The 27239-nt window shown below is 38.0% G+C and overlaps 1 protein-coding gene across 1 annotated transcript in view; it reads left to right on the forward strand.

Annotated features, from left to right (window-relative positions):
• Positions 1-27239, forward strand: part of ADGB (androglobin) — a 177325-nt gene that overhangs the window by 110647 nt on the left and 39439 nt on the right. The window contains exons 18-28 of the mRNA XM_040965667.1: positions 1687-1789; positions 3692-3833; positions 5117-5231; positions 7496-7663; positions 10886-11021; positions 11945-12082; positions 16636-16729; positions 19358-19492; positions 20039-20192; positions 24090-24277; positions 26837-27021. Of these exons, the coding sequence (XP_040821601.1) occupies positions 1687-1789; positions 3692-3833; positions 5117-5231; positions 7496-7663; positions 10886-11021; positions 11945-12082; positions 16636-16729; positions 19358-19492; positions 20039-20192; positions 24090-24277; positions 26837-27021 (1558 nt within the window). The remainder of the gene's footprint in view (positions 1-1686; positions 1790-3691; positions 3834-5116; positions 5232-7495; positions 7664-10885; positions 11022-11944; positions 12083-16635; positions 16730-19357; positions 19493-20038; positions 20193-24089; positions 24278-26836; positions 27022-27239) is intronic.

Raw genomic sequence — 27239 nt, forward strand, 5'->3', positions numbered from 1 at the left:
AGCACAGTCTCTACATGGACCACTTCTCCATTTCTGTCTTTAAAGATGATAACATATGAACCCAGGGAAGAACCTCCTCAGAGGTGCATTTTGGGTGGGCAAATCCAGATCCCCTTTATATTCTCAGCTAGAAAACACTCACAACCACCACCTGCATACCCACATGTTTCAGCTGAAAGGCAACAGATGAATTCAAGCATCAGAGCACAACTACTGGAAACCCTGTAGGAGGCAACAATTTTAAATACAGTTACAGCACCTCAAACATCGCTAGCAATTTTGTTGTAGCTGATTAAATAACAAGATTTCCTTCTTCACAGTATTGCATTCCTATATCACACATGAAGTTTAGTTTTCAAATATTAACAGATGATGCTAGTAATACAGTAAAATAATATGGGAGTCTTTTGTAAAGTATAGCAACAACTTAACACATTTATCATCTGCCATTAGACAAAACTAGTTAAAGTTCTGAGAACTTTAGAGGCAGTACTAGCAATAGCAGTCAAGAGCCATCCTTACAGTCAGATCAATATCCCTACTTTTGATCTCAGTTTTGCTTGTTCCAAGCTCTGTGCCATTGATAAATTTCTATTTTTTTTCTCTGCTTTCTCTGTTTCAGGTTTTTTTCACTCATAATTAAGTATGTTCATATTATCCACAAGGATGTGTTGAAATATTATATGTAATGTTTTTCTGCTACCGCTTAAAGATTTTTTTTATTCAGAACTTTGTTGAATCTTCAAATTTAAAAAATACACAATATAGTACATAAATAAGCAGAAAATGTGTTTCTGAATTGGTGGAAATGAAAGAGAGGTTATATTACATGTACTCTGGTAGAACATTTTAACATGTGAATATACTACAAACTTATGTGGAATTTCCCTTGTATATGTTGATGAGGGGAGCACAAGAAAGTTAAATAAAAAGTCAAGTTTATGTGCCAACACAGTGGCATAACAAGCTAATCCTCCTCCTGCAGTGCCAGCATCCCTTGTGGGACCTCTCTGTGTCCTTTCGGCTGGTCTACTTCAGATCCAGCTCTCTTCTTAATAGCCTTGGGAAAGTAACAGAGGATGGCTCAGTTCTTCTGATTCCTGTGCCCATGTGGGGAACCTGGAAGAGGTTCCAGGCTCCTGGCTTTGGATCAGCTGACATGCATCCATTGTGACCATTTGGGTAGTCAATCAGCTAACAGAACATCTGTATTTGTCTCTTCTTCTCTTTGGGGAGTGCTGCCTTCCACATAAAAATAAATAAATCTCTTAAGAAAGCCAAGCATAGAGCCAGCACACTGCAACATGGCTAATCCTTCACCTCATGTGTGCCATCCCCTATCAGCACTGGTTTGTATCCCAGCTGCTCCACTTTCCATCTAGCTTCTTGCTTATGGCCTGGGAAAGCAGTTTATGCCGCTTTACAACCCTGTGCACAGGTGGCACACCCAGAAGAAATCTCCTGGCTCCTGGCTTCAGATCAGCCCAGCCATGGCCACTGAAACCATTTAGGGAGTGAACCCAAGATAGTTTGTTCCTTTTGTGAAATGTATAGCTACTTTTTACGGTGTTGAAGATGGTAATTTTCTTTAAAATGTTAGCTATCACATTACATTATTGTTACTGTAAGTTGGAAACAATCAGTATTAATTGAGCAGTGTGTGATGCTTGGTCTAATTTCTTTCAGTTTTCAGAAGAACGCATGTCCTACTATCTGTATGTGGATAGTCTTAAACCCATTGAACTACTTGTTGGTTTCTCAGCATTAGTGCGCTGGGGAGAACCTGGAGGTAAGAGAGTGGAGAAAATGAAAGTCTTGATGCCTAGGCAATGTCAGGCAAGGAAACATGCCTTAAGATGTTTAAACTATGGAACTTCCTCCCCTTTGGAGCTTCTCCAGGCATGCAGGGACATCAGGGAGACCACCTCAGTTACTCCCCACCAAGACTGAGGACTCTGTCCATGCTTGCCACTCACACTCTCAATTGCAATCATTTGCTCCTCTCTTTATACCTACACCTGTCACCATTCCTGATTCTTTCAAAATCTGTTGAATACCTTGTAGTCTTTCTTCTCTGATTTGGTGACACTGGCCAGTCTTGCCCTCCGCTCCTTCTACTTTGTATGTGACTTATCCCTCAAAGGTTCAAGTGCTAGGAGCTTGGATCCCAGGGCAGTGATACTGAGGTGGTAGAATCTTTAAGCAGAGGAGCCTGTTGAGGGGTAATTAGCACACTAGGGGTGCTGCCCTTCAACAGGTTGGCTTGCTGAAGAGTGGGTTGTTAGAGATGCCCCTTTCTTGCCTGTGTAATCAACCTACTCTGCACATGATCCATTCCCATGGACCTTCTGTACCATGATGTGACATAGGCAGATGGAGGCCCTCACTGGGATCTTAGGAATGCATTGTTGGTCCTCTACAACACTGAGAAAAGTAAAATTCATTGTTTGGGAAGTACCCAGCATCAGACATGTGACTGTAGTACCATAAAATTAACTAATATGGCCTCCTACGTTCCAGACTCAAATTGTTACCCATGGCTGCCTCATCTCAGTGATCTGTCATCTCAACCTTTGCATACACACAGACACACAGACACACACACCGTGCTTTAATTCCTTTATCTGTCCTTTGGAATTATGTAACTGAAATTGAAGTACCTGGCCCTGCAGAGCTTCACTAAATATTTGCTGAATGCTTAATAGTATTTAATCAGTCTTGAGAGGAAGGGTTTTTTCACCAAGAAGTCCTATATGTTCCAAATAGTACCTGGGGCTACACTGGGTGGCTGATGCATACTTGGTGCTTAGTAAACACTCCAAAAGTTGGTGACCCAAGTTTAATGTGTCTACACAACCAGCAGCTCCAAAGCCATGACACTGCCCCTCAGCTCAGGTGTTGCTGGAAACAGGGCAGTATGTTCTTGGTGCTCAGTTACTACTGAGAAAACATTCCATATCCTTCGTTCATCTTAGAAGAAAAATAATATAGTAAGTTTTGTGTTTTTCAATTTTTTCAGGAAGTCAAAAGCTCAGAGAAACAAAGATACACATTAGGACAAATGAAGGCGATGCTTTGTCTTCACATTTATTGTAAAGAAACCATTTCTGCTCTCAATGCAATGTGTTCTCCTTCTTTAAATTGTGTATTTAGTGGTGGGTGTTTGGCAAGGTGTCATCTGACCATGCATCAGAGTACCTGGACCCAATCACCGCATCAGTGACGCCAAGAGAAAGGAAATTCTGTCACTCTTTCTCCCTCACACTCTCTCCCCTTGTTAAATAAACAAAGATAAATGAGTAATTTTAAAACGTGCCTTTACAGATATTGTGATTACTACCATAGAGATAAAAAGAGTGCTGATACTACTCTGAAGACACATCTTTTTTTTTTCTCTCTTTTTCCTAATTTGCTCATTCCTGGTTTCTCTTACCCAAGGGAATGATTGTGAGAAGGCAAATAGAACCAAGAGAATGATCTGAAATGTGCTTAAATATTATTGCAGCAATTACATACCTGAAGTAATTTTTAGTGTTCATGCTCACTTTTAACATATCTCTAACTCGCACTTTATTGTTGTTAGTGTTATTATTTGTGTTGTTACTGAATAAGTCACAGTAGGAATGAAGATTTAAGTGTATTTCACAACCAAACTGCAGTAATTTTTTTTTGTATATGTATTTTGTTTAAGCCTTAACCAAAGACAGTCCTCCTGTAGAACCTGGACTTCTAATTGGTGAAACATTTTCTTGGAAATCTTTGAAGCCACGCACACTTGTCCTGAAGATCCATACCTACGCCACCAAGGCTGCCATGATACGTCTGCCTATTGGGTATGGAGTGACTTCATTTTTCCCACACTAAGAATTTTCAGAAAGTTTGTAAAATGTTCACTAATATAAAAGTAAAAAAAAATTGGACACTGAGACATTGTTTTCCATAGTGATTTTCCATGCACAGGTCTGTCAGTATGATCTTGAGAATAACTCCACGAAGAAATAAATTGAGAAATATAGTTTATGGAGTTCAAAATTCATTTTAGTCAAGACCTCTGGAAATGTTGTTAATAAGGAACTGTATTTAAATTTGCTTAACTTCAGCAGTTGCTGAAATTAGTTATTGAAGTATCCTTTTGTTTGTCCACGAATATTATATCTTCTCACAAAGATCTCAGCTTCATTAAAACCCCAACTTAGAAACCAAGCTCCTGACCATACAGTCTCCAGTTCTGGCTGTGGTTTGTTTGTGTAGGACATTATTTAATTAAGTTGAAGCTGGCTAAACACCCTGGAGCTTTCATTTAAAAGAAACTGTGCAAATGGAAATACTTTCTTGATTTTGTTAACAAAAAATGAAAATAATATGTCCTATCCCACATGAAATAATTATCAATGCTCCCCCCCAAGTTTAGTCATGATAATTCTGTATGGTCAATAAATATGACTTTTCTGCAAAAAACAAAACTCAAGCAGGACAATCAAATGGTAAACTAATACATTACATCCAATATCTCTGGGAAGTAGTGAATTGTAAAATGCCAGTGTTTCTCACAGCAGTCCTCGTTGTGAGCAGCTGGACCATCTCCTCTGGCAGTCAAGTTGCCTTGCAAGGATGCTTATCCATTGACAGCAAAGGACATGGGCTTCACGAAGAATCTTTCTAAATCCCCTTCTGCCTCTTAAGACCCAGTTCTCAACAGGCATGCATACATCAACATGTGTGTTTTGGACACATTATGCACACTTAGTAACAGGAGAAGTGGATACCCCTGTCTCGATGCTGTAATCCAGTAGGAGAGATCCAATGAATGCATTATAAATGATGTCTTTTGAGAAAAATACTATGCCATTCCACAGCGAGACCACAGCCTGTGGGAGCTATCTCCAGCATGTGCAAGGTTATAAAATGGCCTATTTATTACGGTATGAAATCAGTAAAATATATATTTGTTGATCTTGTAAGCTTATTTAAGGATGAAATTCAAGGATCTGTACATTACCTGTGTGACAGCTCTTCACTAACCTTGGGCTGTGTTCTAACATGGCATGTACCAGGGCCATGACATGTACCAGGGCCATGACAGTAAAGGACACCTTTGCTCTTTCCTTCTCTGTAGGAGACACATGCTCCTCTTCACTGCATACTCCCCAGTGGGCCATTCCATACACATCTGCGGCATGGTGACGTTTGTTGTTGGGGATGAAGATGTGGTGATGCCCAACTTTGAGCCGGTAAATATGTTAGAAACTGCAACACTTTTTGTATTTTCTTTTCATAGATTTTAAACCCAGTTTCCATCTTTTTTTAAACTTAACTCACTCTTCTCTGATTTTTTAGCCTTCACAACTGGACAGTATATTCAGCAGGAAATGTTGAAGTGCAACATATTTAAACAATAGTGTAAACACTGTAGGGACATAAGCAACTTTTTTTTTTTCATTTGCAGTGTTTTGGTCTTCTTTTATATCAGTTAATATCTCAGGCAGAGCCTATAATTTCCTTGGTATTTTGAAGTACAAAGGATCTGCATGACCCTTTTAAATGCCTTCCAAAGTTTGGATCTGTTTCTCTTCATTCACTCCTTAATTTGTGCTCTAAGTATCTGGAATTCACAGAGTCCAATGTTCCCCATGAGAGCTTCTGCTGTGTCTCCTTCATCTCTCGCCTCTCTCCTGGGTCTCCCCTTGGTTTCTGGTGCTCCAAGGTTCTGATTGGCTCGGAAAGTGGTAACATAAGTGGGGCCAGAATCTTCTCTGGAGTTTTGTTTTTACGTTCCATCTATCTGCCCACAAGCAGGTGGGAGCTTATTTACTTTCACCGTTATCTGGAAAAAAGCAAACAAAAAAACTAAAACAGAATAAACCCAACCCAAGTGGTGTTTGTATTGGCAGGTTCTGCAAGCCACCTGGCAGATCATGTAGCAACCATGTGGCTTACCACCAGCTCCAGGATGCTATGTCCTCAAGGCCAGACATGATCCTCGCAGGCACCCTTAACTTGTCTGAGCAGTGGTTGTGAATGACAGCCTCTTCTCCAGGCTGTGTCATTTCTCACCATCTCTTTTTCCTACCTGCTTAACGGGCACAGAAAGAAGCCCACAAACCCACCTTACAAGCGTATGTCCTATGTTTTCTTGATTGTTTATTATTTTTGCTTTCTTTAAATTCTTGTCTTTTTTTAAAAAAAATGCACTTTAGATGGTACGCATAATCCAGTTGAATGTGATGTAGCACTACGGGTGTTTTCTTGCTTCCTCAATGAGCTCTGATTTCCCTTGAGATAACACTCTAGTAAAGGTATGGGCTCCATTGCTCTTTGATCCCAACAAAGAAGCAAAGAGAAATCACTGGAGAAGAAAAGATAGACTTGAGCTCCGTTAGACCCATACTTTGTCATGCTCAGTGTAGCTACATGACCATAAGGCATTTTTGGTCATGATTTTACCTAGAGGTGAAATACCACTAGACTTGAAGTTAGAAGAGGGCAATCCATTGCAGAGGCCATGGTAAATTGACTGCCTCTGTTCTCATCAACACCTTACTCCGGTGTATGTCTGTGCTGCTCAGGTACTCTTGTTGGACCATTCTTCAATGTTTCTACAGGGAAACACAGGGCATTGATTACACGCACCATGGCATCCCTGGGGAAGAGACAAAGCCAGATTTGCAAAGAGTTCCTCCAGCTTCACCTCCTCAGTCTGCTCCAAGCAACTCCTCAACTTTCCCACCAAATGAATTTTCAAACACCCCAGGGTCGTCTTGTACCTTTAAAATCATTTGCTTGCTGGAATCCGCCTCCTCCTTGCGTTGATGTTCTCTTTTGGAATGCAATAGCAGTCCTTGCTGGTTCATCCTTCTGTTTCTCTGATCCTCATCGCTCTTTTCCTGAACTCCTTTCTGACACCAGCACTCAAAAAGCTTGTGGCTTTTGTCAGCTCATCTCTAGGGGTCCTCAAAACTGTGTACTGGCAGGAACACTGTAGGGAAATTGTCCCTGATGTCCAGCATGAGTGTGATTCTGTTGTCCGTTCACACATGAATAGCAATTGCATTCCTTGTTCTGTATCTCAGAGGGCAAGCATTTAGTAAAACACTTTGCTCACCCAAGCTCTTGAGGGATGGGCATTGGGACCAACATTTATGACCCCACAGCCTAAACTGAACTATCTGAATTAAACATTCAGCCGCATCTCCCAGCTCCAGCGTCCTGCTAATGCAGCCCCTGGAAGGCAGCATTGTGGTCTCAGGTGATTGCACTCCTGCCATCCAAGTGAGAGAAATACATTGAGTTTCCAGGTCTGGGGCACAGCCCCAGCCCAACCCCTCTAGCTTTCTGACCCTGTATCTATCACAAAACAGTGTTTTGTTTTTAAGGGAAAAAAAATCATAAATAATCTTTGAATCAACCATTTGGCAATTTGCATGGAAATTTTCATTTTTGTAAGTTTCATTCTACTGCTAACACAAAATATTACCGTTGTGCTCTGTTGTCCCAGGAGAGCTACCGCTTTACTGAACAAGCTCTAACAATTCTGAAAGCTGTGGGGAATGTGATTTCAAGTTTCAAAGACAGGCTTAAACTTCCAGTAGCCCTGAGGGAGCTGCAAGCTGCTCACTACCCCATCCCCCTCCACAACAAAGAGCTCACAGCACAACACTTCCGGGTAAGTGCTTAACCCCCTGGTTATGGTACGCCTAGGAGAAACTTAGCATTTGAAATAGCTTAGCTTATTTCAGATGACCTCCCCAACCTGCCCCAGAGAAAATATCTTGGATGAAGACATCTTATTTGGGGAGTGATTTCAAAATGAAATGAGAGAATGGAGTGAAAAAAAATGGGGGGCAGAGGAAATGCATCAGTGGATGTGATTGTTATTGCAGTGAGCTGGAGGGATTCCAAAAATTGGGCCACTGAAAAAGCTGAAGGACTCCCCACTGCAGGATCACAGGGAAACCTGGGTGCTTCCCACCAAGGCTTTCCCCCACTGGATGGTTGCTTTCATCACACTTGTAATGAGTGCCTCTGCTAGGGCCACGTAGCCTTCTGACTCCACACACAATCTTGAGTGAAGCACAGAGGCTGACACAGAGGTAGCGGCTGTAGCTCTACCCACTCCGGCTACAATAGCAGTAGGTGGGTGTAGATGTGGATTTTTTTTATTTTACCACATTGTCATTTGACACCAGAAAATTCTGTCTTGGGACTGCCTCCTGCAATAGAAGGTATGTAGCAACACTGCTGTCTCCACTCTCTGGATGCCAGAAGCATCCAGTTGTGAACTGGATACATCTTTGAACATTAGCAGATGTCTCCAATGTGATATATATATTATACAGAGAGAGTTAGCATTACCAGACTTAGTAAACAAAAATGTAGTGTATCCATTTAAAATACAATTTTCATGTAAAACAAGCAATGTTTGCCATTTTTCTGCCATACCTTTTCTGAAAAAAATTATACTCAAAATTAATTTTATGTTACTCAAATGTAACTGAAAGTTGAGTATTATTAAAGATTCAATTTTGAAAGGAAATCATTTTCCAACCTAGACAATTCTGCACAAAGATAATAGAGGAAAAAAAGAAGAACATTACTTGCAGGAACATTAAGTTGAATGTGACACACTTACCTAAGAGATTACAAAGACAGACATTTGATACCCCCCCTCCCCGCCAAAAAGAAATTTTATCCCTTTCCATAGTCAAGGAATTGTAACCCAGTCCACACATACTCTCAAGATAAACAACCAGTCTTCATGTCTAACAAAAGTTTAATAGCACCGTTTGCCACATATAGTTCTTTCTAAGTTGGCATGTGATTAAGGATGAGCATCTATTGGTTAACAAAGTTTCTGTGTAAGAAAAATGAACTTCTTCCTTTGTATCAAGAGGGAGTTTTAACCTTATCTCCCTACCTTCTCCAAGAAACTATTTTCCTTGATACATTTCTAGGATGTAAAACAGGAAAAGGGCTTATATATCTTTTAAAAAGCTTTACATATTTTTTTAAGAAGAGCTTAGCAATTTTCAAGTTTCTAAAGAATGTGGTGCCAGTCTCTTGTTTTCCAGGGGGAGACTTTAGCTTCTCATTTTAAATTTATATTTGTCCTTACAAATTCCTGTATTGTATCTAGCAAGCTTAGTAGGGGGTGCGAAGTGTGGAGTAAATCATCACCACTTGAAAACTGTTTCCCTAGGACATGAAAATTATACAAAAATGTGTGCCATATTTATCTAATCATGACACACCCTTTCCAGGAAAAGTAGATTCTGTCATCAGTTCAAGATGACAGCTGATCAAAGCTCTAAAGTCAAATAAATAAATCACCATGTTGCAAGAAACCTAGTTTCCACTGCCACCCAGAGGCCATAAGTGTTTAGCAGCCCCATTTTCTACCACCTGGTCTTACATCTCTCCAACCGTCACTTCTAGTTGCTTGTCAGGCAGATGACACAGCTTTTCCATCCTGCTGGATATAAGACCTTCATTGTTGTTTTCTGTGTGTCAGGCCCTGGTTATTATTCACTGTCAAAGCAACAAGAAATAACCAAGCAAGTTCCAGACAAAATTTCCTTGCCAGCTGTTTGGCAGGAATCCTAATCATTTATGATGATCAATATGAATTTTCTCCCTACCCTATTATATGAATTTACAAGGCCATCAAATGGCCTATGTCCTAGTTTAGTAGTATTGCAAATCACACTGTATTCTCAGGGGAAAATAGCTCTTCCCTCCTACTCCCAAAAAGCAGGTCCTGCAAACCCAGCAAATCCCTCAACGTGTGGGCATAAGAGCCAATGGACCACTGCAAACGGTGGGTATGAAGGGCAATCTTCCTTCCAACTTCTGAATTCCACACTTACATGTTTGGGGTCCTAAATGTGCCTGCCTGCAATGCCAACCATATTACAGAAAATACGTTTCACACAAACAGACCCAGCCTGACCGCACTAATAGGCAAACTATCCATGGAGGATTTAACCTTTGGGAATAGTCTGGGGCACACTGATCTTACATGTATGGCGAGAGAATTGGCAACATTCCTGCTAGATTGGAATGACACAGGAAGGGCTAAGCTATGAGACTGATATAATGTAGTATGTACGCAGGGAAAGCAAATTTTTGGGGGGTGTCAGTTCTAGTTGGGGGTGAATGGGGAGCACATTCCTAGACATCCTCTGAAATCCACCAAGTGGCCGGCTGGACTCCTTCAAGGATGGAGCCATAGCAATGATCAGCATCCATTTCTCTCGTGCCAGGTTACGCCGTTGAAGCAGGTGGAAAGAGAATCAGTGCTGTTTGGTCAACGGGTTGTCACATGCCTGCTGCCAAGATTTTACCACACATGGACTTTCATGAGATAATATGCAAGGGATTTTTGCTCCTGCAATACTTATAACCAAGAGAGCTGTTTCGATGAAAAAAAAAATTCTCCATTTTGTGTTTTGAATTAGCACAGCTGCATGGCATCTGATGTAAAAACTTTGAATAAATTTAAAAGGGCTTTTTAGTACAAAGTAAATACTCCTCAAGGATGTGAAAACCATGTAAATTTCAAACATATTTTCTTTCATTTTGTAACATTTGAAATATAGAATGCTAGAAATAGTATGAAAGATGCTATTTCACTTACAAAGATTGTATCTTTCATTTTGCCCTCTATCTCTTTGGACAGCCTATTACAGTAATTCTTATAGTGAGTAAATTTTGCAAATTAGAAATACTCAAATGGTGATGTTGGTATCTTTCAGAATTTAGTCTTTCCGCTAGATTACATGTCAACCTAAAAGCTGTTTTTTTAATTTAAGTATCTCAAGTTTTAAATACTCCTTTGTCAAGAAATGATGCTTTCATAATTATAAAATATAAATATATTATTTTTTAGGTTTTTCATCTTTCTTTATGGCGTTTAATGAAGAAAGCTCAATTATCCAAACCTCCTATAAACTTCAAATTTGCATTCCGTGCTTTGGTCTTTGATGTGGATTTACTTGATTCCTCCTTGGAAGAGGTTTCTTTAGGTACTGATCAATTTTAGTTATTTGATCCAAAATTTCCCCCAATTATTTAAGAGAAACAGTTGGAGAAAAGAACTGTTGAGGCTTGTGTGAGCAGGTAAAGCTGGTTGGGATGGCAGGTCACAGAGGTCTGGCTGGTCACAGGGGTCCGGCTGGTCCAGCTGTGCTCAGGGAAGCTCAGGGGACCGCTGGGATCTTCTGAGGATGCCCTACTCCCAGCACCTCCACACAGCTCTCCTGGGTAGCCCAGAATCTCTTCCTAACCTTAACGATCAGGAATCTAAGTCATCAGTGTGTGTAACTGAAGTGTGAAAAATCCCCCTGCTCACTAATTCCACTTTCTTCCTTTCACTTACCCACCATTTTAGCATTTCTCTTCATTTTTTTTTTTGAAGAAAGCCTAGATGGTCTTTAGAAAACAATAGTTTGTCATTCAGATATTATTGTTTCATGTTCTTCTCTTCTGTACTGTTTGCATTCTAAAAATGTTACTGGGCAATGTTTAAAAATATAGATTTATCTCTGCCAAATCCATGGGGGAAATGAATGCAGGAGATCTATGGATCCCACATTCTGGGGTACTCAAGTCTGTTTTATAAAACAACTTGGTATTTGCATCCAAATACTCATATCATCCCGTATGTTTTAAGCCATCCCTAGACTGTTGCACCAATTGCAGTGTAACTGCTGCTTGAATACATGTCACACCGTGTTGGCAAATGCGGATGAAAAAATTCACGTGCCTGTTTCATTGACCCCACGCATGACTGGTGGACTCTGCAGGGACAGTGTGAGTGGATTTGGAGGGCTGTTTGTGGTGTTTCATCTGTCACTGTGGAATTTCATAGTCAGAGAGTGAAGACATTGATACTCGGAGAAGGGATTAAATATACCTTTCATTCCAGAGTTTGCTTTCATCTTTCCAGCAGAATGGATGGATGTGAAATACTCCATGCAAGCCAATGAGAAAGAGTATTCTGCTGAGGAAGCAGCAGCAGCAACTAAAATCCAAGCCATGTGGAAAGGGTCTTACCTCAGGTCACTTATAAAAGCCAGAACTCCAGGTACAACTTTCTTATTATTCATAAAACAAACTGTGTCTGTAAAAAAAAAATTATCATATGTGCCAATGAAAAGGTTTCATAGGCACTCTACCTTATGTGCCAGATAATAAGCTTTAGTTCTAAAAGCACGGAAATTCTCAAGGATCAAGAACCATGACAAGAATAAGTTTCTTCTTAGAATTTAGTACAGTGTCTGGCCCGGGAAAAGTACCTAATAGTTATTAGTTAAAGAGTGAGCTGCTGGCACTGCGGCACAGTGGATTAATTGGCACTAGCAATATTGTCGACTTGAGTCCTGACTGCTCAGCTTGAGTTCTGATCCAGCTTGATGCCAATGTGCCTGTGAAGGGCAGCAGATGATGGCCCAAACGCTTAGACACCTGCTGCCCAACATGGGAAACCAAGATGGAGCTCCTGAGTTTCCTAGCTTTAGCCTGGCTCAATTTTTAGCTGCTGCAACCATTTAGGGATTAAATCAGTGCATGGAAGTCAGACCGCCCACTGTAACTCTACATACTCTACATATTAAACAAACAGTAATAAGATGAAGAAAGCAAGAAAAAGAAAGACAACAGGAAAAGAGCAGTTTTCTTCTCCATCTTTTGTGAACGCCTTTAAGACAAAGAACTGATCTCGGTCCAGTGCCTAGCGGATTAAGGCATCAGTTCAGATACAGCTAAAACAATATTTTAAAATTACTAGAATATATTTCAAAGCAGAGAATGAATGCATTCTATAGAGAATTCCAGGCATGTACACAGTGATAAACTTCTTCTACAAAATACAAACACTTAAGTGGATTAAGCATTTAAATGTGTTCCTCTGTTTACTAAATCATGTTTATGTATATTAGCTAAAATACTTTTGTGAAAAATGGAAAAGTAAATGGAAAGCAACAATAACAAAAGAACCATTTTGTATATTTTGTGATAATAAAGTATTACAGTTGCCTGATCTTTATATCATTACAAACATCACCACTGACATACACAGAATCATTTTTAACTATTCTGAAAACATATACGTGCATCAACTGGAAATCTTTGTTGAAATGGATAAATCCCTGTATATATATAACCTATAAAAATTAAATAAAAAATATATAGACCAGCTAAACTGACCCATAAGAAACAATGAGATTGAAACAGTAATCAAAAGCCTTCCACTAAGTTAAAGTCCAGGACTTGATGACTTTAATACTGAATTCTACAAGACCTTTAAGGAGGAGTTAACTCCAATACTTTTAATATTATTCCAAAATATGGAGCAGGATGGAGCTCTGCCAAACTCTTTTTATGAGGCCAGCATCACTTTGAGATCTCCCAAATCAAAGACATGACATAAAAAGAAAATTACAAAAATATCACTTTATTAAACATCAATGCAAAGATTCTGATCAACATACAAGCCAACCAAAACCTAAAGCACATTAAAAAGAGATAGGATTTATCCCAGAAATTCAAAGCTTTCAAGATTTGCAAATATCAATACCATTTCATGATCAAAGTCCTCCATAAGTTAGATGTAGAAGGAAAATATGTCAACATTATAGATGTTACATATGACAAATCAATATCCATCATCACAACTGGTAAAGAAAAAACCTGAAAATATTTGCCCTCAGATCTTGAACAATACAAGGATTTTCAATGAAGTATTGGAACTTTTAGCGAAAACAATTAGGGTACAGAAAGAAATAAAACATCTCAAAATTGGGAAACAGGAAGTCAAATTGTCAATGTTTTCAAGCAACATGGTAATATACAGGAAAAAATGTGAACATTCCACCAAAAGGCTGCTAGAACTGGTCAAAATTCAGAAAATTTCAGGTTGCAAAATAAATACACAAAAAGCAGTACCTTTTATGATGAACTCACTGAAAGCAAAATCCCATTCACAATAGCCACCAAAAGTAAATCCAAACATTTAGAAATAAATTTATTGAAATGAATGAAATATCTTTACAGTGAAAATTATCATATGTTAATTATAAAAACAATCAAGATACAAAAAATTAAAAGATATTCCTTATCATGGATCAGAAAAAAATCACATCATTAAAATGGATAGATTCCTTATAGAAAGGTACAAATTCAATGCAAACCCTATTAAAATGCTGTTAATATTCTTTACAGAATTAGAAAAACAATCTTATAATTGATATTTAATCACAGAAGATCCAGAATAACTAATGTTATTCTGATAAAAAATAATCAAGCCATAGACACCATAATGCTTACACACAAACCACACTACAAAGCTACAGTCATTATAACGGCATGGTACTGGCATAAAAACCAACACAAAGATCAATGAAAAGTACAGAGAGCCCAGAAATTAATCCATATATGCACAACCAACTGAATGTGATAAGAGCACACATTAGAGTAAGATTATATCTTCAGCAAATGATGTTGACAAAACTGCATGAACAGGTTAGAAGAATGAAATTTGACTCATACCTTTCACCATATACAAAAATCAACTGTAAGTGGGTCAAGGTTCTAAATTTAAATCCCAAAACTGAAGTTTCTGGAAGAAAATGTAAGTGAAACATTTGGAAACAGTGCTGCAGGGACTATTTCTTTGAAAAGACACCCCACAACACAGACAATAAAAGCAAAACTAAACAATTGCAATTACATCAAAGTAAGACGTTTCTGCATGAACAAGAAATAATCAACAGAGTGAAGGGGCATTCAGAAGCATGGCAAAATCTGTGAACTACTTCTTTGACAAAAGATTAATACACAGAATGTATCAAAACTTTAAAAGCACAACACCCATAACAGACCAATCCAGTTAATCAACGGGTGCGGTACCTCAACGGACAATCCTAGAAGAAAAAATACAGACAGTAAATATACAATAAAGGCTCAACATCTGCAACTGTGAAGGAAATGTAAACCAAGATGACAAAACGTCGCCTCAGGTATGTAAAACCCAAAGGACAAAGGTCACTTGCTGGTGAGCTGGTGAGGACATGGAGAAGGAAATTGCTTACACACTGCTGATAGGGTGTAGAAAAGCCAAGCTTGTCACATGCTCAGCGATCCCACTGCCGTGCACATGTGCATATATATCCAAATAAACACACAGTATGCCCATAATACACCCAGCGTGTAAGCAGGCTTAGAAAGGCAAGTATAATGTCTTATATTTATATCTAAAATTTTTAAATTAAAATGTCAATAAATTAAAATGTAAATGAGATGTCTGAGTGTATCAATATTGCTGCAAAGAAAATTTAGTAAAACTTTGCTTTATACCTTTCTTCAAACCACTGGTTAAGAATGTTACACTGCTATAGCTTTACAAGTGACTTTTAAGGGTGAGATCATTTTTACATTTTATTATCACTATGGCCTTTGGCATGCATATCTATGGTGAGGATCTAGGAGTCTTCAGGGTTGGGATACAAGCCTCCTCCTGTCTGCCTGCTCCACTCTGGGGTCCCCCCTGCTCTGTGCATATGACCTCCTGTTAAGAGGTTGTTGGGATTGCTCCTGATTCCCCCCATATGCCTTTGTAGTTTTGCTATTGTCTAATGCTGATTTGAGTCTGTTGTCTATGAGTTACCAGTTATGATCCTGATAGGTTATGCTTCCCATCTTCCTCACACCTTCTAGGGTGATGTAAGATTTCTCTGCTCTCCCTCCCCATTTCCGAGTAGCATAGGGCCTTACAAGTATATTAGGTTTTACAATTTTTTGATGTCAATCCAAAACAGTAACATTATTTGAACCTCAAACAGCCTGTATCTCATGTAATAAGATATTGTGAAGTAACCAATGAATCAACAATCGATATGAGTCAGACTGCTTCTGATCTACATCAGAGAACTTGCATTTTCTGACTTATTGGTCACTCACTACCATGTTAATTAACTTCATGATGTTGTAAATTTCCATGTTTCTTCCTGTTATTGAAGTTGTGTAGTGGCCTTTCATTGGAGGGGATGCTATTCTGCCAGCTCTACTTTCAGACCAAGGATGGTCTCCCAATGAAACTGTTAGAATTTATCTGGACAGTAAGATGCTGTATTCTGCATGGTGCATGCCCACAATGAAAGAATCATGACTGGTTATGAACTGTACTACTGCAACAATATGGAGGAATTCAACATGGGCAGAGGGCTTGGGGAGGGATTGGGGGAATCCCAGAACCTATGAAACGGTGTCATAAAATGAAACAATAATTAAAAAAAAAAAGAAAGAAAAATCAATGGATTAACTTCCATCAGGAATTTCTGGTGTGACACATGTTTTCTCTATATACCTTAAATTAGATCAAAGAACACTTTATGATGTTTAAATACAGATTAAGACACTATGATGAGAAGTCTTGGTTTGGGGCACACTGCTCTGTTTCACACATCACTGATATATTGCAAACTTGGCTAATATTGTAAGTGTGCTGGTATAGCCTGTGACTTTACACAGCACCTTATTTGTGAGTTTCAGCTTCTGCATTGGTAAAACAAGCACTGTAGACAAGATGACCTTCCACACAGCGGTTGATTTTAATATTGTTCTTTTCATTACTGCTTGTAGATACAAGAGAAAATACCATTGTTGCAGATACTCTTCAAAGAGTTTGGGCTATATTGGAGCTGAATCTAGAGCAATATGCTCTTTCACTTCTAAGGTGAGTCGGTATAACTACACTTCCTAATGCAGTATATTAGTATTCTTTAACATCCAGTTACAGTTTCTGTTAATTGAGTTTTCCCTAACTTCCCAAACTCTCTTACATTGATATTTCTGAGAGTTCACAGCATTTTTTTGAAACATCTCTATGCTACTTTTTCTTTTTAAAAATGTCTTAACTGCATATATCCAGGATTCTTAATATGAAACATTTGAGCAGCAGACCAAGATTCTCAGAGTTCTGAGAAGACACAAGTTACCATGTGGGACCTGGTACGCTAGAGGAGTAAACAATGAAAATAGTCAAGAGAAATCCGTGGGAGACAACAGTCCTCAAATGAGCCAATCAGGACCACACCGAGCCTTAGCGAAACTGTGTTCAGGTCACAAACTAAGTCCACAAAACAAAGTAACCTGAGTAAAGCTAAATGTTACATCTAAAAACCGTATATATAAGCACTTATATTTTACATGCACTTATGTAAAATAAGTATTATTTGTGATGTATTTATTTCACACAGAGGATTTGAGAGGAAGAACTGAAACTTTGTTGACAGAGGGTATGATTGCATATGTAGAAGAATATCAAGAACGGTATAAAAAGCCATTAAAATCAATACAATAATTGAAGAAGTGCTACAAAGGATCACTATCAGATTACAATTGATTTTTATTTATAAGCAGAAAACAAATAGAAAACTATCTAGGAACTTTTCAATAGCCTAGAAATCATGGAAATAAACACGATGAGCTAAATACCAAAATGTCTCTGCATTTACTGGAAGCTGAGTGTGAATGCTCATCTTCCATTACTGTAAGTTTGGACCACAGACTCTGTCGTTGCCTGATCAAAGTTCACTAGCATTTGAACTAGAACTACAAAGGGGAATACTTCTGCCTAAAATCCCAATTATATCAACACATGCAGAGGGCACAGACATTTCCCACCCGTTCCTGCATTGTGAGGCCTCCCTGCGAAAAGGACTGGGTCATCTGCTACCCTGTTTTGTTGGTGGGTGGCACAATTTCTGGGTTTCCAATCTTAAGACTTCAATTTTGATTCTGATTTAGCATCGATACACTTTGATTGCCCTTTTTTTTTAAGTTTTATTTATTTGTTTTAATTGCTATTAACATTGTATTATGTGATACAGTTTTATAGGCACTGGGATTCCCCCCACCCTTCCCGCAGCCCTCCCCCCATGGTGGATTCCTCCACCTTGCTGCATAACCACAGTTCAAGTTCAGTTGAGATTCCTTCATTGCAAGCATATACCTAGCATAAAGTCCAGCATCTTATTGTCCAGATAAGTTCAGTGGCCTCTTGGGGAGACCTTCTCTGGTCTGAAGGTAGAGCTAACAGAGTAAAGTACCGGTCAGTTAAAAGCCCCAACAAAACATCAGCATCAATATACAACGTTATGGAATTAATTGACATAGTATTGAGTAAACAATATGTTAAAAATAATGCAAGTTCAATTCTTCAAAACACATGGGTTGAGACGGTATCAATGACAGGTTCAAAAAGTAACAAACAATCAAACAAACATTACAGGTTAAATCAAGGCAAACATGTGGTATCTAACCTTTTGGGATTCGGTCATTTCCCTTAGCATTATAGTTTCCAGTTGGGCCCATTTAGCCACAAAGAACTGCATTTTGTTTTTTTTAATAGCTGAGTAGTATTCCATGGAGTAGATGAACCAAAGCTTTCTTATCCAATCTTCTGCTGATGGGCATTTTGGTTGCTTCCATGTTTTTGCAATTACTGATTGTGCTGCAATGAACATAGGGATGCATGTTGGTTTGTCGTAAGACAGGTGTTTTGGATATATTCCTAGGAGTGCTATTGCTGGGTCATATGGTATGCAGATTTTGAGTTGTTTGAGTGTTCTCCAGACTGATTTCCATAAAGGCTGTACCAACCTGCAGCCCCACCAGCAGTGGAGTAGGGTTCCCTTTTCCCCACATCCTCGCCAGCAAGCGTCGTTGGTGTTCTTTTTTATGTGGGCCAATCTTACTGGTGTTAGGTGGTACCTCATCGATGTCTTAATTTGGATTTCCCTTATTGCCAGGAAACTGGAGCATTTTTTCATATGTTTGTTTGCCATTTGGGCTTATTCCTTTGTGAGATGTTTGCCCATTTCCCGTGCCCATTTCTTGAGTGGCTTGTTTGTTTTGGTGTTTTGGTTGTTTTGGAGTTCTTTGTATATCCTGGAGATTAGCCCACTATCTCCTACATAGTGCACAAAGATCTTCTCCCATTCTGTGGGTTGCTTTTTTACTTTGCTGATTGTTTCCTTTGCTGTACAGAAGCTTCTTAGTTTGATGAGGTCCCATTTATTTATTCTGTTCTTAACTGCTATTTGATTGCCCTTTTGATCTTGCATTATGTCCCCCTTTGACTCAAAGCTTTCGGGTGCTTTGGTCACCTTTCATTGATGAACCATAAATGAGACCCTGCCTTGGCTCCTTGCTCTGTGAGCTACATCATTATCTTTTGGTTAGGAGCTCAATCCAACAAAAAATAGTCTAACGTTGTCTGCCAACTTTTTGCCTATTTCTTTTTAAAATAGAATCTATTTTTAATGTAATTTGTTATGTACAATTTTTTTTTTATTTCTAGACTAATGTTTAAAAGCAAGTGCAAGTCAATTGAATCTTATCCATGTTTTCAAGATGAAGAAACGAAGATTGCTTTTGCCGACTACACTGTAACTTACCCAGATCAGCCACCAAACACGTGGTTCCTGGTATTCAGGTGAGAGTATGGGACACCGGAAAATAATATCATCCATTTTCTTAAATGTCAGATCAACCGGATGTTCTTACACATTTGATAGGGTGTGGTGCAGCATTTCAAAAAAAAAAAATTTGTAATTTAATTTGCAGTATTAAAAGAAATCAATTTCTTGGTTGTTGCCGTAATAGTTAAAATTCTTTACATTTGCTATGTGTGAGTTAAGTATTACAAATATTTTATCTATGTTTCATTAAAAATTAAGAAAATTATGTAATTTTATACCTTTTATGGGTAGATTAGATAAAATAATGTTTTCAGTGTAAAGTGTTACTTTAATTTCTAAGAAATCACATTAAATAGAAGTCATGCATTACTTATAAAAAGGTAATCTGTTGATGAAATTTTGCATTTATGTGAGAAAATACTGGAATTTCTAAAATGGAGAACATGCATGCCTCATGGCTATTTGAAACTTTATAATTCTACAGTTTCTTGGCATTAAATCTGACTTCAAATTTTCTTTGAGATCGTGTCAATACAAAGTTCACATTTTTGTACTTGCAGAGAAACATTTTTGGTTCCTCAAGACATGATTTTGGTTCCCAAAGTGTATACTACCCTGCCAGTCTGCATGTTGCACGTTGTGAATAATGACACTCTGGAACAAGTGCCAAAGGTGTTCCAGAAAGTGGTGCCCTATCTTTATACCAAAAATAAGGTAAGTGTGACAGACATTGTCCTTTTGTGACAGAATTACAGAGAAATGTCAGCCTCTAGAGGGCCCAGAGGAAATCAGGGCAGGATTCTTGAGTGGAAGAGCAGTGGGGTCCTGTCCTTGCCCTGTCCCATTTATACATTAGGAAATGCTTAGTGTGACTGCTAGAACATTCTCTCTTTCTCAGTCCTCTTTTTCCTTCTCTCCCATGAAATTAGGCCAGAAAGAAACTGTTAGAATTTCTGCTTACTGAAATTATGAAACCCTACAATGCTTAACACAGAAACTAACCCAGCAAGCCTGTGTGTCCCAGCTTGACCAAATCAGACGGCTGTCTCTCCTACTCCCTGACTTTTCATTCTAATCTTAGTATTTTTATTTCAGAAGACTAGGGTTACACAGCTACTCACCCTTCACCACTACCGCCATCCCTATAGTCTTTTCTAGGGCTGTGTCGATTACTTCAGCAAACAAAAGCTTTCAGAGCGTTAGTCCTGCTGAACATATACTCTGATGGCTGAGTCTCAGTCAAGTCATGCTGGCTCTGTTTTTATTTAAACTTATCATCATGTTTGCAGTCATTTCACCTAAGAAGATAGCATCCTGATGAGGATAGTGTGTACCTGGACTAGAGAGCGAGCACCTTGCGTTACCTCGATCCTTTGTGCCTCTTCATTCTTCCCTGAGGTCTGCGGTGGTGATAGATGTCCCACGTTCACTCCAGCCTATGACTCACTGAATTACTTGTCTGTCTGATGAATATTGAATTTCTAGGTATAAAGCATACATCCAGAGTTAATATGTGTGCATTTTACATGTACATATGTGTGCATTCTAGTTTTTCACAACTATTTTTTTCTGAATTTTGTTATTTCATCGTGATTTTAACCATTTGTATGTTTAATACTTTGCATTACTAAATATCTATTTGAAAGACAAAATTACAGAGTGAGAGAGGCAGAGAAATCTGTTCACTGATTCACTCTCCTGCATAGTAGGCAAGAATCCAAACATGTGTGTAATCATCTACTGCTTTCCCTGTGTGCATTAGCAGGGAACTGAATCAGAAATGGAGCAGCCAGGACACAAACCCTCACCCTTACATGGGCAAGACAATGCTTTACCCACTGAGCCACAACACCAGCCCCTAAAACACAAGTTTTCTTGATATTGTAGCCAGATTTTGTTACATTTGGAAATATTCTTGGACTGTGACTTAAGTTTAAATTATTTTCACCTTACAATAAATTAGATAAATTGCATGGTTATTTTATGACAAAATTTGATGAACTAATATTTTGTGTAAGGTTATTAACTTTCGTATAACATAGTGAACTTTAAAAAAATTGTTTCAACTGAATATGTCAACATTATATTACTTTACTATTTATATTCTATTTTTACATTTTATTTATTAGTATTTTTTTATTGCTTTTGAAAAAGAATTCATATTTTCCTTGTCAATAACAATGTGACAACACAGTTCAATTTCTGAAAAACGAATTTGTGCTTACAAACTTAATTTGTCCTATAAACTTGCCTTGTGCATTATATTTATTCTCTCCCATGCTCCAATAAAATAACTATTGTCACTTTTTACTGCACAATAAAATTTATGTTTAAACCTTGTTTAAAGCATGGAGAATATTCTGACTTAAACCACACATGGTAAAAATATTGAGTTTTTCAGTGACAAACCTGCACTCACAACCGTAGAGTGTATTTGAATGTTTGTCATTTGACTTAGCTTTCATTTTGAATAGAAGCAATCTATTTAATTTGTGATTTGAAATCGAAAAAGTCCCAGAGGTCAAAAACAAAAGGATGATCTGATTCAAAAAGCAGCTTCTTTCAAGGTTGCAAGTGCCATCAACGTTTAGAAATGATTTCTACTTCAGAGAGCTCTAAAGATTACTCAGCTGAAACAGATACGATTCTGAGTGGGACTCGCAGCCAACATACTTTTTTTCGTTAGATTGGGCTTGATTTCTGGGTTTGTGAGTCCAGTGTAAACCTATCTCCCTAGACTAAGTGTGGATTTGGAATATATTTATATGAGATAGATAGATAGATAGATAGATAGATAGATAGATAGATAGATAGATAGATACCTCTAAATGCACAATGGAAATCTTGTTTCATAAAACATCATGGCTCAGTATTCTAATAGAGAAGACTCGAGAAAACATTTCTTTAAATTGAAACTTGACATTTTCACATGTGGTCTTAGTAGTTCTCTTTATCTTTTTCTTAAATAATTTGATATAGTCTTCATAAACTCAAAAGACAACATCTTGGATAAATAACTTGTATAATCCTTTTGGATGTTTATCTAATCGATAATCTGCAGTGGAAATTTTGTGTCAGGCACACTCATCAGGATGTGTCCAATCCAACCTGAAATTCACCAGGGGCTTCAAGTTAGGCTTTCCAGAAGTGCCAAAAACATCAAATCTGCAATTACATGATTTTGAATCTTATCAAACATGCAGTGAAGTTCTTGACCCCAAAATTCAGTCAACCCAACTGGCATTTGGAAATTTAGATTACACTTTCAAATTTTCACAAGACATCTTTTGTAACTTGCTATGTAGTTTTCATAAGAGGCAAATTATGAAACTCGCTAATCTGTGGTTCACAGGATCCATATTTTCCCTCAATTTGAAAAATCAAAACTACTTGCATCATGTTTCTTTCACAGTTCTTCAAAGACCACACACATTGGCTCACTGTACCCATATATGAGATTTTATGGTTGATGTATTAGTGTAATTTTAACTCTTTTATTCTCAAGCCCTGAATTTATGTAGAATAGACGATTTCTGTTGCGTAATTCTCTCATTGTTTTCTTCTACATTTTCGTTTAGCATTATCTATCCTATCATTTTTCTTGGCAACATTTTCCCCTGAGAATGGTTCACTTAGTTTGGTCCAGCACACTATAAGAATTATGTCATTATGCTTTCTTTCTTAATGTATCAGTACAAAATGCTCAAATAAGAAATAGCAAAGAAATCAGTGTACTGCATTTTGAGGATGACAATACTTTAGCATTTGTGACTTTCTTTTGTTGGCTATCCCTAATAGGAAGTCAAGATCTCTTATTAATGTTGCCATTCTCACTTGATGTAGATACTGGGATTCTTGGAATATTCTTAACTATCTAAGGGAAATTCTTTGTGTTCATTCTCTGTGTATTGTTTCTGAAAATCTAAACATGTCAGGTGGCTTTTCTGCGAAAGATAATGCCTGGGAGATAAAGATACCTTTTTATTTCTTATTCATATGAAGGGTTGGGATTATAAACTCACAATCACTTTGAACCTTTCTATTTAATATGACTCTATTCTCTTGATTATCTGACTTCTTGGTCAGACATCCAGTTATATTGAACCAAGCTGCTTCTCACCCTGAAGTAGTCACAATTCCATCTCTTACCTGCCTCTGTTACCTTAAGAGAACTGCACACTTCTAAACTCTTCAGCTTTCCTCATCTTATTATTTTTAGAAACATGAATCTAGGAGACAAAAAGTCAAATAAAAGAGTTGTTAGCAACTCTAGGATGGTGTCATGGTGAAAACATGCCTGAGGAGGCATCAAAAGAATTACAAAGATAAAATACAATAGGCACCTGCCACAACAGTTTTGTTGTATAGATAAGGAGCCATGTAAAGCATGTGTTGGAATTTGTCGTTTTCCTGAAAACCTCTAAGATGATGTGCTTCCGAGGAGAAATTTGAAAGCATAATTTTGTAATTAAATTTGTATTAAGAATCCTTGGAAATCACATGTATAGCAAGACACTAATGCATTTTGGTACAAAAAATATATATGATATGCTATACATTGGCCAGACAACCAACCGTAAATCGAATCTCTCGTATTGCTCTTTCTTGCAGAAGGGTTACACATTTGTGGCAGAAGCATTCACTGGTGACAACTATGTATCTGCCTCACGGTGGAAATTACGCCTGATTGGTCCGTACACTCCACTCCCTTGCCTGGCTCGAGATGCTCCATGCAACACCTTTGCCACAAAGGAAATCAGAGATTACTACATTCCCAATGATAAGAAAATTTTATTCAGGTATATGACAAAAGGAGAAGTGCATTCTCTTAAAAACATTTGTATTGGGGGATAAAAAATAAACATCATGGCAAGATCCTGAGTCAGTTTGGGATTTCTGGATTCTTCTGGAAACAGAGATGGTAGGGATCATATAGGTGATATTCAGGGTAAATCATAGATGGCTGCGTTTAATGACATTGGTTCTTCATCATCCTAATTAACCTCCACTAATTAACCTAATTAACCCCCTCATGCTGTTCCTTCCTATTACTGCTTTCTCCTTGTGGTGCTGCACACATATTTTGTCATAAATATTAGAGCAAATTTCTAATTATTTTCTTTAAAATATCTTTTGATTTATTTAAAAGGCAGGGATACAGAGAGAGTGAAGGAAGCACACACACATATACACACTGGTTGACCACAATGGCCAGAACTGAGCTACTCTGAAGCCAGGAGCCACAGGCTTCTTCTGCAACTCCCACATAGGTGCAAGGATCCAAGCGCTCAGGCCATCTTCTGCTGCTTTTCTAAACATTTAAATAGGGAACTGGATTGGAGGCAGAGTAGCTGGCATTGAAACTGGCACCACATGGGACATCAGTGTAGCTGGCAGCAGCTTTGTCTACGGCACCATAATGTTGGTCCTCTGATTATTTTCTAAAAGACAACACACATCCACAACTTGGATTTAAGAATTTGTTTTTCTGGGCCTGGGGCAGTAGCCTAGAGGCTAAAGCCCTGATCTTGTAGGTGCTGGGATCCCATATGGGCGCCGATTCTAATCCCAGCAGCCCCACTTCCCAACCACTCCCTGCTTGTGGCCTGGAAAAGCAGTTGAGGACAGCCCAAAGTCTTGGGACCTTGCACCCACATGGGAGACCTGGAAGAAGCTCCTGGCTTCAGATTGGCTCAGCTCTGGCCATGTGGCTGTTTGGGGAGTGACTCATCAGATGGAAGATCTTTCTCTCTGTTTCTCCTCCTCTATATATATCTGACTTTAAAATAAAATTAAATAAATACATTTTAAAAAAGAACATATCTTCTGAGATACATACATATATGTATATATATGCAAGTAACAATTTAATATATGAATATTCTGATTGGTAGCCTCAATTAATATGTCTTTACTTTTAATCATTTTTCTCTTTAAAAAATTCATGCATTTCTGTAACAAGATAATAAGTGATAAAATGAAATTAAAGAACATTTTACAGTATAATTCTGAGTATTTTTCAAATGTTGTATTTGTTAATATATTTTACATAAGTAAAAGTTTAAAAAAAACCCATTAGACTGGGGGCTCACATTTGTCTTCTTACAATGCATGTATGGATTACCTATTGGAAATTAAGCAAAAGAAAGAAAAACCAAGAGAGTGTATGAATAGCTGGAATAGATACTGTGATCACTGTTTTAGCTAACATGATAGTAACCATGTTATCACAGAGTAAGGCCCCTATTAGACTAGTAAGTGACACCTAACCCAAGCCTAAATTACTCCCAGAAATTTATCTTGCAGTTGTAAACTCAAATGGTGTGGAAGGTGAGGAGGGAAGAAGTATTTGAGTGACTCTATGAATGTTCAGAAGAGATAGGTTAGATAGATAGATAGATAGATAGATAGATAGATAGATAGATAGATAGATAGATAGATAATAGATATAGATATAGATTTAGATATATGACTTTTTCTGGGAATAGATGTTGGGTTGCAAAATAGAGCTTCAAATTCTAGCCAAGCAGTAAGGCAGGAGAAAACTGGAAAAGGGAGATGTAGTTGAGTGTGTGCAGTAAGTTGAATTAAAGGTTTGGTTGGTTGGTTTTTTTGTTTCATTTTCATCTCTTTAAAGACAAGGGATAACTGCATGAGAACAAGAGGCAATGGAAAGGAGAAATAAAGAAAAAGATATTTAAAATACAGGACAGAGGAGATACAGAATAGAACACTTCTATAGAGAAACTCAAAGTTGGTAGTCCTAAAGAATAATGAACTAAGAAAAAAACTCAAAATCCATAAAGCTACCCCTTGCTTGCATCAAGGGGAGCTGGGGAGAGTGAGTTAGATGGCACATTTCCAGTCTTTTCACAGAAGGTTTCCAAACTGCTAAGCAAAAGCTCAGCTGGAACCTGCAGAGCTACACTATGAACAGTGCAGCTTTGAGGGGTCCACTTCTGCCAGTCGGGCACTTTACCCAACCACAAAAGAAGGTGTAATGGAATGGCCTGGGATGACACAAGTACTTTACAAATGTAACCCCAAAAGTGATCATTTTTAAGACTGTTTTTTTTACTGTTCATCATACTCCCCAAAAAAGGGAACATATGCTGTTTGGAATGTGATGATAAAGTCCTATACCATTATTGTTTTGGAGTTGCATTCCAATCCTAAATTGGAATCCTTTGCCTGAGTCGATTGTAACTTAAATATTTCCAGGAGATTAGCTGACTTTGCAACTTGGTGTTATTTGTTAATCATCACACTAGAAAATAATGTACTTCCATTAACTGATTTCAGGGAAAGACCAGCATACTTTCTTACAAAGTATTTTGTTTTTTTTTTTTTCTCTAAAGGTATTCTGTTAAAGTTGCGTTACTACACCCTGTGACGATACAGGTGCGCATATCCAAACCAGATGCATTTATCAAGCTGCAGGTCCTAGAAAATGAAGAAACTATGGTGAGCGTTGTTGGCAAAGGCCAAGCGATCATTCCAGCATTTAACTTCTTCGGGAGTGAAAAAGCTTTGAGCTCCCAGTGTAAGTGTACAGTGGGTATTTGCATTCTTAAGTAAGTAACAGGGTTTTTGTGAGATCATAAGAAAGCTGTTAATATCATGATCTTACGCATGATAAAAATTATTTCTGAAATAATGATTAATAATACTACTTTAAGGTGTATTACTAATTCCATTATTTTATTTACAAAGGTGACTCATTTTAATATTTTTAAAACATTTAGTTATTTTCATTTGGAA

The sequence above is a fragment of the Ochotona curzoniae genome, unplaced genomic scaffold (assembly GCF_017591425.1).
Source record: "Ochotona curzoniae isolate NIBS_2020 unplaced genomic scaffold, NIBS_Ocur_1.0 scaffold_3890, whole genome shotgun sequence".
Lineage (NCBI taxonomy): Eukaryota > Metazoa > Chordata > Mammalia > Lagomorpha > Ochotonidae > Ochotona > Ochotona curzoniae.